This window comes from Sminthopsis crassicaudata, chromosome 2 (genome assembly GCF_048593235.1).
Source record: "Sminthopsis crassicaudata isolate SCR6 chromosome 2, ASM4859323v1, whole genome shotgun sequence".
NCBI lineage: Eukaryota > Metazoa > Chordata > Mammalia > Dasyuromorphia > Dasyuridae > Sminthopsis > Sminthopsis crassicaudata.
In genome coordinates, this window is record NC_133618.1 from 550,433,799 (window position 1) to 550,446,305 (window position 12,507).

The 12,507-nt window shown below is 37.9% G+C and overlaps 1 protein-coding gene across 1 annotated transcript; it reads left to right on the top strand.

The window, feature by feature from the left end:
* Positions 1–4,419: 4,419 nt before the first annotated feature.
* Positions 4,420–12,169, top strand: TM2D3 (TM2 domain containing 3). Its single transcript, XM_074294996.1, has 5 exons — positions 4,420–4,548; positions 7,421–7,578; positions 9,129–9,303; positions 9,954–10,029; positions 11,489–12,169. The coding sequence occupies exons 1-5, from the start codon at positions 4,458–4,460 to the stop codon at positions 11,652–11,654; spliced, it is 666 nt and encodes a 221-aa protein (XP_074151097.1). The 5' UTR covers positions 4,420–4,457; the 3' UTR covers positions 11,655–12,169.
* Positions 12,170–12,507: the final 338 nt, after the last annotated feature.

Sequence of the window (12,507 nt, forward strand, 5' to 3'; positions counted from 1 at the left end):
ATTTTGGGGATGTACAGAGCCAGTTCTTCTGTCTTCCCTTTCCTTCTTAAATCAGTAATCAATCCAATGCAAAATTGTGGAATCAATAGGATTTGTTATCTTCTTTTTTATTCTCTCTTCTACAATGGTACCTCCTTTCTTTACCAACTCTAAGACCTGTAGGTCTCTTGCTCTCTCCTCAAGTAAAATTTAAAACTATATATTTTCCTTATCCCTTTGAAAATCTGTTCTCAGGAAATACTTACATTACACTATGATTTTATAATCAATATGTTAATCTCTCAGTTATGCTTTTGTATTTAGGCATAACTGTAAAATGGAAGACTGTATAGCAGGGTAAAGAAGAAAACTCTTTGGTTTTCTGAGTTAAAAAGAACTTGCTTTGAAGTCACACCATTTTTACCTAATAATACCAGGGAAGTCACAAATATCTAAAAAAGTTAAGTAGATGGGAACCAACAAGATCTAGTCCAATTCTGTTATTTCAAAGTTAGGATGTAAACCTAGTCAGTTTTATCAATGAAATTCATCTATATCCTATCATACTACTAGAAATCATTGAATCACAGTGAAAAAGATCTCAGAAGCCAACTGGTTCAACTCATTTGAGGAAAATGAAATTAAATGACTCCCTTGGAGTCACATAAAAATATGGAGAATTTGAACCCCTGTCCTCTGACTCACTTTTGAACACTAATGCTCCTTTCACTGTGCTTTGTCAATCTCACAGGTTTTAATGTCTTCTCATCTCAATTGTTTCAACACTGTTCTTATTTATGTCAGTCTCTTAACAATATATAAGCTCTTTAAAAAAAAATTATAGCTTTTTATTTTCAAAATATACATGGATAATTTTTGACATTCATCCCTACAAAATACAGTGTTCTAATTTTTTCCTTCCCTCCCCCCTCCAGTCAGCAAGTAATCCAATAAATGTTAAACATGTGCAATTCTCCTATACATATTTCCACAAATATCATGCTGCACAAGAAAAATCAGATCCAAAAGGAAAAAAAAAAGAAAAAATGCAAACAAAAAAAAAATGAATGAAAATGCTATGTTAAGGTCCACATTCAGTTCCCACTTTTCTCTCTCTAGGTGTGTAATGCCAGAGAAACTGAGGCAAGGCAGAGATTGGTTTTTAATCATTTTAATGTGAAGATTTTAGACTTGAGTGAGTTTTGGCTAGCCAGCTTTATGGGATTCTTGTCCAAAGCATTCAGAAGTGAGGAACTAAGTCAGGAAACTTTTACAGGGTTTTAGCTATAGGGAAAACAAAGGCAGATAAAAGGGGGGGAGGCAAGCAAACCGGGTGAGCGGACAAGCCATAGTTCCAGGAAAGGATCATAACTTAGTCCTGATAGGATAAGGGTCAAGATAAGAAAGGTGAGGGTAGGAGACAGTGACATGAGGAGCAATACTCAAAAGGGAGGTGGAATTATCCCAGCAAGGATTTAGATAAGGCACCTGGAATTTTATGATACAATGGCATGCCAAAACTTTCAAGGTTTTTCATGACTCAATTTCTCCCAGTTCTAATGGCAAGGAAAAAAGGAGTGGAGCTATAATTTTAATAATTCAGGGCATTGGAACTGATCTGAAACATCTGAAACATCAGAATTGATCATTGTATAATCTTGCTGTTGCTGTGTATAATGATCTCCTGGTTCTGCTCATTTCACTCAGCATCAGTTCATGTAAGTCTCTCCAGACCTTTCTGAAATCATCTTGTTGGTCATTTCTTACAGAACAATAATATTCCATAATATTCATATACCACAATTTATTCAGCTATTCTCCAATTGATGGGCATCCCTCAGTTTCCAGTTTCTAGCCACTACAAAAAGGGCTGCTGCAAACAATTTTGTACATGTGGGCCCCTTTCCCTCCGTTATGATTTCTTTAAGACACAAGCCCAGCAGAAACATTGCTGGATCAAAGAGTATACACAGTTTGAGAGACCTTTAGGTGTAGTTTCAAATTGCTCTTCAGAATAGTTGAATTAGTTCACAATTTCACCAACAATATATTAGTGTCCAATTTTTCCATATCCCCTCCAACATCTTTTCCTGTCATTTTAGCCAATTTGAGAGGTGTGTAGGGGCACTTCAGAGTCTTTATTTGCATTTCTCTGATCAATAATGATTTAAAGCACCTTTTAGAAATGGTTTTAATTTTATCTGAAAATTGCCTCTTCATATTCTTTGACCGTTTATCAATTGGAGAATGATTTTAATTCTTATAAATTTAAGTCAATGTTCTTTTTAAAATTTTTTAAATTAATTTCATAATTATAGTTTTTTGACATTACATATGCATGGGTAATTTTTTATACAGCATTATCCCTTGTACTCACTTCTTTTCTGAATTCTCCTCTCCTCCCTCTACCCCTCCCCTAGATGACAGGCAATCCCATACATGTTACATGTGTTACAGTATATCCTAGATACAATATATGTGTTTCTTGTTGCACGGTAAGAACTGGATTCAGAAGGTAAAAATAATCTGGGGAAAAAAACAAAAAATGCTCACAGTTTACACTCATTTCCCAGTGTTCCTTTTCTGGATGTAGTTGATTCTGTCCATCATTGATCAATTGGAATTGGATTAGCTCTTCTCTTTGTTGAATATATCCACTTCCATCAGAATACATCCTCATACAGTGTCACTGTTGAAGTGTATAATTGTAGCATGCACTCCGCCCGGCTAGCTCAGTTGGTAGAGCATGAGGCTCTTAATCTCAGGGTTGTGGGTTCGTGCCCCACGTTGGGCGCCAAATGCTGGAACTCTGTCTTCCCAGAAATCAGCCTGAGTCAGGATCATTAAACATCTTTATTCTTGATCTTTTACCGTCACCTCCAACGCCAGGTCACCTCCAACGCCAGGTCACCTCCAACGCCAGGTCACTGAGTTCGAGAGAGAGTGAGTTCCATGACCCAAGTTTCTCCTCCTCCTCCCACACAAGTCACTTCCCCCTCTTTGTCCCACCAATCAAGTCAGCACAGAACAGCTGGGGAGGATCAACCTTCAAAGAAGTTAATAGGGAACTGTCCAATTGGCAATTAGTCTCACGTGCTTCATTATCCAAGTGCACTGCTCAGTTCTAGCCCTTTACATATAATGATCTCCTAATTCTGCTTGTTTCATTGAGTCGATTTTCTATATATTTTAAAAGTGAGGCCTTTATCAGAACCCTTGAATGCAAAATTTCCCTCCAGTTTATTGTTTCCCTTCTAATTTTGTCTGCATTGGTTTTGTTTAGAATATGAGCTCTTGAGGGTACCAGTATCATTTTGGTCTTTGTATTTCCAGCACCTATCCCGGTGCTTTGTATGCTGCCAGGTTTTAATGTTTACTGAATCGAACTGAACTTTTGGGAAAGACCAGTCCTTCAACCTTCTGAAAATTTCCCAAGAGAGGGAGAAGAAGGGATGTTAGGGGGAAAGCTTTGGTTTTTTAATGTCTTTTTACAAATATATCTTTCCTCATTGTTCCTCCCCCAGTAGATAAGACAATCCCCCCAAAACCCCTTATAATAAATCCTCATAGTTCAGCAAAACTAATTCCCACATTGGTTATGTCCAAATATGCCTATTTCCTCCTGGGATTTTGGTCGATGGCCTCTCTGGCAGAAAGTAAACAGCATGAGTTTATCATAAAATGGCGAGTTTTAGATTTTCAGAAGTGTTTTTCTCTTTGTCACTGAAAATTGTGTGAGTCCCGAAACCATCTGTTTTTTACTTTCTCACATTTCATAACATTCCTGTATCACAACTGGTTTAGTAATTCCTCCTCAGACTTCCACCCCTTTAGTGTTCACTGTGGGGGCTACCGGGGGCTACCGCACAAAGCTGCTATTAAAAGTTTGTGCAGGACTTTCTCTGATATCATGGTCCAACAGAGCCAGCTCTCCCTAGGTCAGAGGGTAAGCACAGTTTAATGACATTTTGGACATAATTCCAGGCAACTTTGGGATTGGACCAATTCACAACTCCACCAACAATGCATTTGTTATCCCACAGCATTTGTCATTTCTCTCTTTCGGTCATCTTTTCCTAATCTGGGGGTGTGAGCTAGAATCTAGGAAGTGTTTCGATTCGCACGTCTCTTTTTGGGGGGGGGGGGGACGGTATAGCTACTGACAGCTTATACTCCTACTGTTCCTCTGAAAACCGGCTATACATAGCCTCCGACCAGCTCACTATCCCGAATCAGAGTTCGCTCTAACACTTTCCAAAGCCGAGAATTCGATTAGGTTACAGGCACGTACGACCACGAATCCAGAGGCAAGGAGGGTTGGGGGGAGGGGCAAAGGCACGTCCCGTTTCCAGCCAGTGAAAAACCAGCTCTGGCCCCGCTGGCCTCCCCGACCCTCTCTCGGACGCTTCCTATTCGCGGGTATTTGAACCGAACTGACGTATGACGTACAGACCCGGAAGTGAGGGCACGCCGACAAAATGGTGGCCGTGGCGGCTGCGACGGCGGCGTTCGGCGGGCTGAGCCGCGTCTTGCTCTTCCTCTCACAGCTCTACATCTTAACGGGCGGTGGTGAGTCAAGGGCCAGCGTCCGCAGGGCAGGTTCAGGCCTGGAGAGGGGAGGGGCCGCCGAGGACGAAGCATGGGCGTCCAGTTCCCCCCGGAGCCGCGCTGCCGGTGACGGTGTGCTGGGGAGAGGAGAGCCGGGGAAGCTGGGGCACCCGCAGCCCTAACCGCGCAGTTGTTGTCGTTGCTTCTGGAGGAGGAGGGAAACGCTCCCGCCCTTCCCCCCACCCGCACCCTCCCCTTTCCTCGCTCCGCCCCTGGGGGTGACCTCACCCTTTCGAGCCCGGGAGCGCGGGGCGGGGGCTGGTTCCGCGCGCCGGCTCTGTGGTTTAACTAAGAAAACTGGTTGCCAATGGGGAAATGAGGGCTCCTCCCCCTCTCCTCCCTCCTTCTCCCCCTACGGAGCCGACGGGCTTTGTCTCTGAACTAGTCAGAGACGGCTAACAGTGAATGAACAAGTTATTAGGTGTTCCATACACCATTTTTCGCCCTGCCGATTACTTTTGAAGCTACAGTGTTTAAAAGGTCTGGCTAAATCTTTTTAATTGTAGGGTCTAGTAAGGAATCCCACGGGCAGCGAGTCCGCCTGGATGAAGCGCTCTCTGCGTTAAGTACTAGTGTTACCAAGAAAGGGCGAACGCCATCTGGCGGGGATGCAAACTCTGCACAAGCCTGCTGCGGGCGGGATGAGGGGAGACGAGGAAGGCTCATTGCAGAAGAGGGGATTTAGCTGGGACTTGCAGAGACGAGCTGGAGAGAACTGCGGCCTATGGGACGGCCCGCACCGAGCCCAGAGATGGAGTGCCGTGATGCGCGCAATGGCAGGACGCCTGCTGTCAGCGTTGTAGAACTGTTGGAGGGGAGCGAGGCTTACGGCCGGAAAGGTGTAACAGGGCCACGTATAAAGAGCTTAGTAGCCAAGCAGGGTTTTTACATTTGACCCTGGCGATAATAGGGAACCTTTGCATTTTATTGAAGAGTTATAATATGATCAGACTCCTGCTTCGGGTGGCCTGGAGTGGGGAGAGGCTTGGGGTAGGAGGACCAACCCACTGACTAACAGTCCACGTGACAGATGGTTAGGGCCTGCACCCCTGGGGTGATGGTTCTGATGGGAAAGGTCAGGTTGGATATATGGGGTGAGAGGTTAGCAGTGGGCCTCAAACTTTTTAAATAGGGGCCAGTTTACCGTCCCTCAGACTGTGGGAGGGCCGGACTATAGTAAAAACAAAAGCTCACACTCTGTCTCCGCCCCTCAGCCCGTTTGCCATAACCCAGCTGTGGAGTAAACGTCCTAAAGCGCCGGTGGTCGATAGTTTGAGAACCCCTGTAAGAATCAACAAAAACTTTCAGTATTCAGGTGACTAAGAGAAAGTGATGTCTTTTAACAGTAATTAGAAAGTTAAGAAGGGAGACATGCTATAGTGCAAAAAATATTAGTTCTAGAATGAGAGAACTTTGAACGCTGGAGCAAAAATTATTTAAACTCCCTGGGTTTCAGTTTCCTCCTTTGTAGGAGTTTTAAATGATATCTTCCCAGTTATTGAACTGTAATTCTAAAACTGAAAAAAAGCTATGCTTCAATTAGAAGTACTGTTCCAATTAAGTTTTATAGTCGCTTTGGAGTCTAGAAAGGTTGACCAACACAGCAATAATGTAGTCCTCAGGAAAGAAGGTGCCAGGCTTGGGGGGCAAAACTATTCCCGTTGGTTTTGAAGTACGCTGCTCTATTGAAGGCTAACTCAACTGGATGGAGGCTAGAGCTGTTGGTCAAGCTCATCAACTCCTTTGGCCGTTTGCAAAGAAATCTGATGTTAGCAATTTGATTTTCTAAATATCTTTTCCTACTGGGGAGAGAATGGCTCCAAAACTGAAATCCAAAGTACTAGATTTACTTATTGTAAATTGGCAATCCCGTTTATTTGGTCTGTGTGGTTAGTGCGAAAGTCTGATCATTTCTCATCCTTCTTATAGACTGCAGACTTTGACTTGACTTGATTCTTACAAGGTACTTCTATCTTCTAAATCAGCCTCTCTTGTTGTCCTCTCTGTAACAGTTTTCAAATGTAATGTTCTGCATAGTTACAATAAATGCTGAGGATATGTTAGAAACATTATCTCCAGGGGCAGCTAGGTGGCGCAGTGCATAGAGCACCAGCCCTGAATTCAGGAGGACCTGAGTTCAAAATCTGGTCTCAGACACTTAACACTTCCTAGCTGTGTGACCCTGGGCAAGTCAGACACTTAACACTTCTAGCTGTGTGACTCTGGGCAAGTCACTTAATTCCAATTGCAGGAGGGGTGGGGGGGACTACAAACAAAAAAACCCAAAAAGTTATCTCCTTTTAAATATTTAATTGGTAATGTATAGCAAACTACCAAAGATGATACCAGATCATAGGATTATAGATTCAGAGTTGGAAGAGATCTAACCTAATTTTACAGATGAAAAAAATGAGACTTGTCCACGGTTATACAAGCAATAGGTAGTGGAGTCAAGAATCAAAACCCCAAATTATCTGACATCAAACCCAGGGAGAATTTGTAGCGTGATAATTTTCAGTAATAATGGTGACTTCTGTTGCCATATTTTGTGTTCATAAATTTAATGAAATAGATTGTCAGATCTTTATCACAAATCTCTATCCTTAATATTTCGCTATGTAGGATTTTTTTTTTTAAACTGTTTTAGAAAATTTAGTTTCTTCCTATTTTTCAGTACAATAATTGCCTCTCTTGTTTTTGTTTTTACTATATAATTTAGGACCTTTTAGCTGTATTAAGGACATTACTAAATTTTTATTTTCTTTTAATAATAATTTTTCTTTTCTTTTAGTCATAATGATTTTCTAAGAAAAGCTTTTCTCTCATCCCACAGAAAGTACAGAAACTCCAGCTTATGTGATGAAATGTCCAAGTAATGGTTTGTGTAGCAAGCTTCCTGCAGACTGCATAGAGTGCAAGACAAATTACTCCTGTGTGTATGGAAAGCCTGTCACTTTTGACTGTACAGTCAAATCTCATGTTACTTGTGTTGTAAGTATGAAACGATTCAATGTCAAAATAATGTCAAAAATAAACAAACCTAAATTCTTGCTAAACATTAATTCAGTCTTGAAGTTTCAAAACAAAACGTCAAAAAAAAATCCAGGTGCTATGTGTTTTGCAAACAATACTTTATGAAAAAAAAAATTCTTGGGTTGAAACTACTGAAGTTAAGAAGAAATTTGTGTCATCAAACAAGTCCTTTAGTATATTATAACATGTTATTCAAGATAGTTTGACTTCTGGAAAAATGTGGTTCCTATCTACAGTTGCTTATTTCAGATTGATTCAGAAGATTCACCAATACCTTTGAGTAATAATGATTGTTTTGTCTTTTAGGACTGGTCTGTTTACTGGGTTACACAGGAACTGATTAAGTCATTTAAAATTTTAAAAATATGTATATATTTTAAAGAAAGTCAGGAGGGAAGTATAAAGCCTACAGTTCTGTTGGAAGTAGAACAACAACAGATCTACTAATAAGTTTGATAAGTCCTCTGTGGAGTCCTTATTAGCATTTTTACTGGGTCCCAAGAATATTATTTTCCTGCATTCTTATCATTTAGTAAATTAATAAATTGTTTTCAGCATTTAAATTTAAATTTGGTGGAGATACCCTCTTGAAATGGATTGTTGACAAGTGCACAGGTGTATTCAAAAATAATCTAGATTATCACTAAATTAAGAAAATGGGAAGGAAAAAGAAGTTTGATGATGGCTCAAGTAAAATCCAAAGGAAATTGTCTCATTTAACATTGTGCCCATCATCTTTCCCCTCCTGCTTGGATGGGTAATGTGGGTGAGTGGGTACATATGTGCATGCTCCCATGTCATAGGTCCCTTCATTGACTGTGTTTCACCTTTTACTCTTTTTGCTTCCCCTTTAACCACCTGGCAGTTTAGAGTCTAGCTAAAGGCTTTCCTGATCCTTTTGTCCTTTTATTTACACTTATCTCATTCTAGGTTTCCTTTTCTTGTTAGGACATCTATGTTCCTACATGAGTAGGAAGTTTCAAAACATACTTAAACTAAATATTCAAATTTGAGTTTTTATCCACTGGGAGGACAATTGCTGTGCTTAAAACAGTTGACACTATTATTGAAAAATTGATTTCTGGTCACAATGATTTTTAGTCCTCCAACTAATAACCTTGTTTCAATGTCCTAGTCTGATATAAGATTACTGATTATCCTCTCTAATTTTTCCACGAAGACATATGTCACTGACTGTTCTCTTTAATCTAGGAATCAAAAAAAGTTCAAGAGTAGTAGAAAAAGGCAATAATTTGAGTATATCTGTCAGATTCTACAGAGAAAAATGTTAGGCTTAACAAGGAAAGCAGTGTGGTATAGAAAGTGGGCATTTAATTAGTTTGTAAAATGCAAATGAATTTTAATTAAGCCTCTGTGATGTGTAGTGTCCTTGTTCTCCAAGTCCTATGATTCTGTGGTTTTGAAACCTCATACAAGACAATGTAAACTGTTTTTGACACATTGACAGATTGTTACTATTTGCCAATGCTATGTCTTTTAACATGTAGGATCAGAACTTCACAGAGCAACATAATTTCACAATCAACATGACCTGTAGCTTTTGCTGGCAACTTCCGGAAACTGATTACGAGTGTTCCAATGCTACAAACTGTATGACTGTCTCCTGCCCCCGACAGCGTTACAGTGCCAACTGTACAGTTTATGATCATGTTCATTGTTTGGGTAAGTTATATGTTAAGCAGATAATTTAGAGGGTCTTCTCAATGAAAACAAAACTCAAATACTTTTTATTTATTTGGGGGGGTGAGGCAGTTGAGGTTAAATAACTTGCCCAGAGCCACAGAGGTATTGAGTGTTAAGTGTCTGGGACCGAATTTGAACTCAGTTTCTCCTAACTCTGGGGCCAGTGCTCTATCCATTGCACCATCTAGCTGTCCCTCTTTGAATTTTACTGTCCTACAAAATAACAATTAACTAATTTCATGTTTATGCTTTATGATAACAAAAAGGATCTACTTTGATAATGAACTAAATAAACTTTGAAAATGAACTGCTGCATCATGATAGGATTCCATATCAGAGAGGCAGCTTTTGGTATATTTAGTATTTCAGGTACATTCAGCTTTTACAAAGTTGAATTATAAGTGTTAAAATTGTTTATTTTATTTGTATCAGACAAAATGTTAAAAAGTAGAATGAATGAAGAATTTCTTGGGATCTTTTTGTTTCACTGAGTAAAAATTCATCTTTATCAAATGCAATAGCTTATTATAGATTTGCAAATTATAGTATCCATTAATCACCATTAGTTCTTCTGCCACAGTATTACTTGTTATACCCTTTTCCATTGTAGATTGTATTCCTTTTTTAAGGTAAACGTACCTTTCCCAAAATGCTGTACTGTAACTGGACTGGAGGTTACAAATGGTCTACTGCTCTGGCACTGAGGTAAAGAATTCCAAAAGATTTTAACTTGAATTTTTTAAAAAGATGCTGTGCAGATCTCTTTGGTATATAGTCTAATCTGATAACAAACTGAGCGATGTGAAAGTGTTCATTGATTAAGATTCTGCCATGTGTAAGATAAGCACTTTAGAAATTACATTACCTACTACCAAGATGCATTTAGTTGATTAGATTTATGCCTTACTAAGAGGGACTTAGTAGACTGGAATTGTCCACAGTAATCCTAAAATGACTCATGTTCTAGAAATAACTTATTCAGTTGTTAGTATTTGTATTCTTTTTGGGTTTAACTTTGTTAAAATTTTAAATAATGCTAATAAAGTATTTCACTTGAAAGCATTATAATAAATGACAAAATATTAGACCACGATTAAAATGGCAAAATATCAAGGACTTTTTCTTTCTCTATTTTTTTTTTTTTTAAATCATAGCTTTTTATTGACAAAACATATGCATGGGTAATTTTTCAACATTGACCAAGGGCTTTTTCTTTAAAATGTAGGGTGTTGTGGTTTTAATTTAATTAAAACATTTTTCCTTTAATATGCTTTAAAATAGAAAACTGAACATACTGATTGATTTAATAGTGTTAAAATTCAGAAACTAAGTTAACTGTTGAAGAAAGAAGAAAAATAATCTTTGCTATTTGAATTCACTTATTAATTATTTTTGTAAATGTTTTCCAATGGGAAAATGTTTTTTAACTATTAGAATTTTAGCATTTAGTGAGGTCTTAAAAGTCCTTCCCTCCTCTTTTTTGAAAATGAGGAAACTGAGATCCAGAAAAATGAAGTAATTTTTCCAAGATCCCGTCTTTTGAGTACATTGCATTTTCTACAGAAGACTTCTGATTTCATCAGGATTAGTCACTTTCAGTGTGGAAACTCCTTAGACTAGAGCAGTAATTATTTTGACATGTAGTTTCACAGAATTCATGAAGGCAGAGGGGGGTTACATGACTTTTCCACTCACATGGCATGTAGGAATTAGAGGCAGGCCTTGAACTTACCTCTTTCTGATTTGACTAACTTTCTATTCCATCCTGCATTGCTTGCAATACCTTTTAAAATTTATATTTTTCTTTATTAGAAATGAAGTGACGTACCTTTTTTTCTTTAGAAAAAATAAAAAGTCAGGTTAATTAGTAGACTTTTGATACTAGAATTCTATGACTACATTGACTATTTTGTGTACACCTACACATGTTAGGTCTTCATACCCAGGATGTTTTTTGTTTGTTTGTTTGTTTGTTTTCTTCCAGCTGCAGTGTTGGAAATTAATTTGTAATGGAATTATTTGTTTGAAATTTATGGTAGACATTCATTTGTTGAAACATTGTTTGCAGACATGAAAGGAGTTTGCTTTTACTTTGAATGGATTATGAAATTAGTCTTTAATCAACCAGAACTTAATATTAATCAGTCATTGTTTTATATTATAGCATTACTCTTGGTGGATTTGGAGCAGATCGATTCTATCTGGGTCAGTGGCGAGAAGGTCTAGGAAAACTGTTCAGCTTTGGTGGCCTGGGAATATGGACTCTGATAGATGTTCTACTAATTGGAGTTGGTTATGTTGGACCAGCTGATGGTTCCTTATACATTTAAAAATGGTGAATGTGCTTCAGAAAGGGAGCAACATTAGGAAACATCCTTAAGAATGTATAAATCAGTTGTAATTGTGTCAAGTTGTTACTATTTGTATGTTTTAATGTACAGTATCTGTACTTTGCCTGCCTTAATTAAGGTTAAATAAATGTTTTTGAACCATGTTTATTTGGAATTTGTTTTCCTTTATCTGTAACAAATTCTTTTTTTTTTTCTATGAAAAGTATTTAAAGTTGCACAGTTAAACTAGAGGAAAAAATTCTGCAGTGTTTGCAGCCATTCACTCTTTTGACTTTAGTTTTGTGTTCTCTTTAAGTTATTCATTAAACTTGTAATTCAGATATGTGATATTAATGTAATTTGTTTTACAAAAAGTGTCAAAAGGTTTTATTTTTTAGGTAAACCAAATAAAATGATATGCCTAAATTCCAGCTGTCAACATAGATTTTGCTGTTAATATAGATCTTTATGATACCTGGCACATAGTAAACACTAAATAAATGTTTGTTGACTAATTGACTTTGGCCTTTTTATTTTTAACAGTAGATTTTGGTACTTGTTTCAGTTTGGATTTATAACTTAAATGATACTGACATTTCGAATTAATTTAAGAAATATTGAGAATCTGTTTCTAGTATCATTTACATGGAATGCTCCAGTTTCCTTTTGTTGAAGGTCATTCAACAAATAATGAATGTTACTTCATTTCCTCTACCCCTTCTTTGGAAATTCTTTTGTTGTTTTGGGTATTTATGGATATTACTACAAGATGCTTTCCAATCCTTATTTAGTTTGCCAAAAAATTGATTCCCTTTTAAGACATTTTAAAAAACTTAATTATCGGTAATTAAAA

Excerpts from the sequence above, each read along its gene's own strand:
- TM2D3 (XM_074294996.1), top strand. The coding sequence starts at position 4,458 with ATGGTGGCCGTGGCGGCTGCGACGGCGGCGTTCGGCGGGCTGAGCCGC. Across the intron at positions 9,304-9,953 it reads TGATCATGTTCATTGTTTGG|GTAAACGTACCTTTCCCAAA; the intron begins GTAAGTTATATG and ends TCCTTTTTTAAG. Across the intron at positions 10,030-11,488 it reads TCTACTGCTCTGGCACTGAG|CATTACTCTTGGTGGATTTG; the intron begins GTAAAGAATTCC and ends TTTATATTATAG.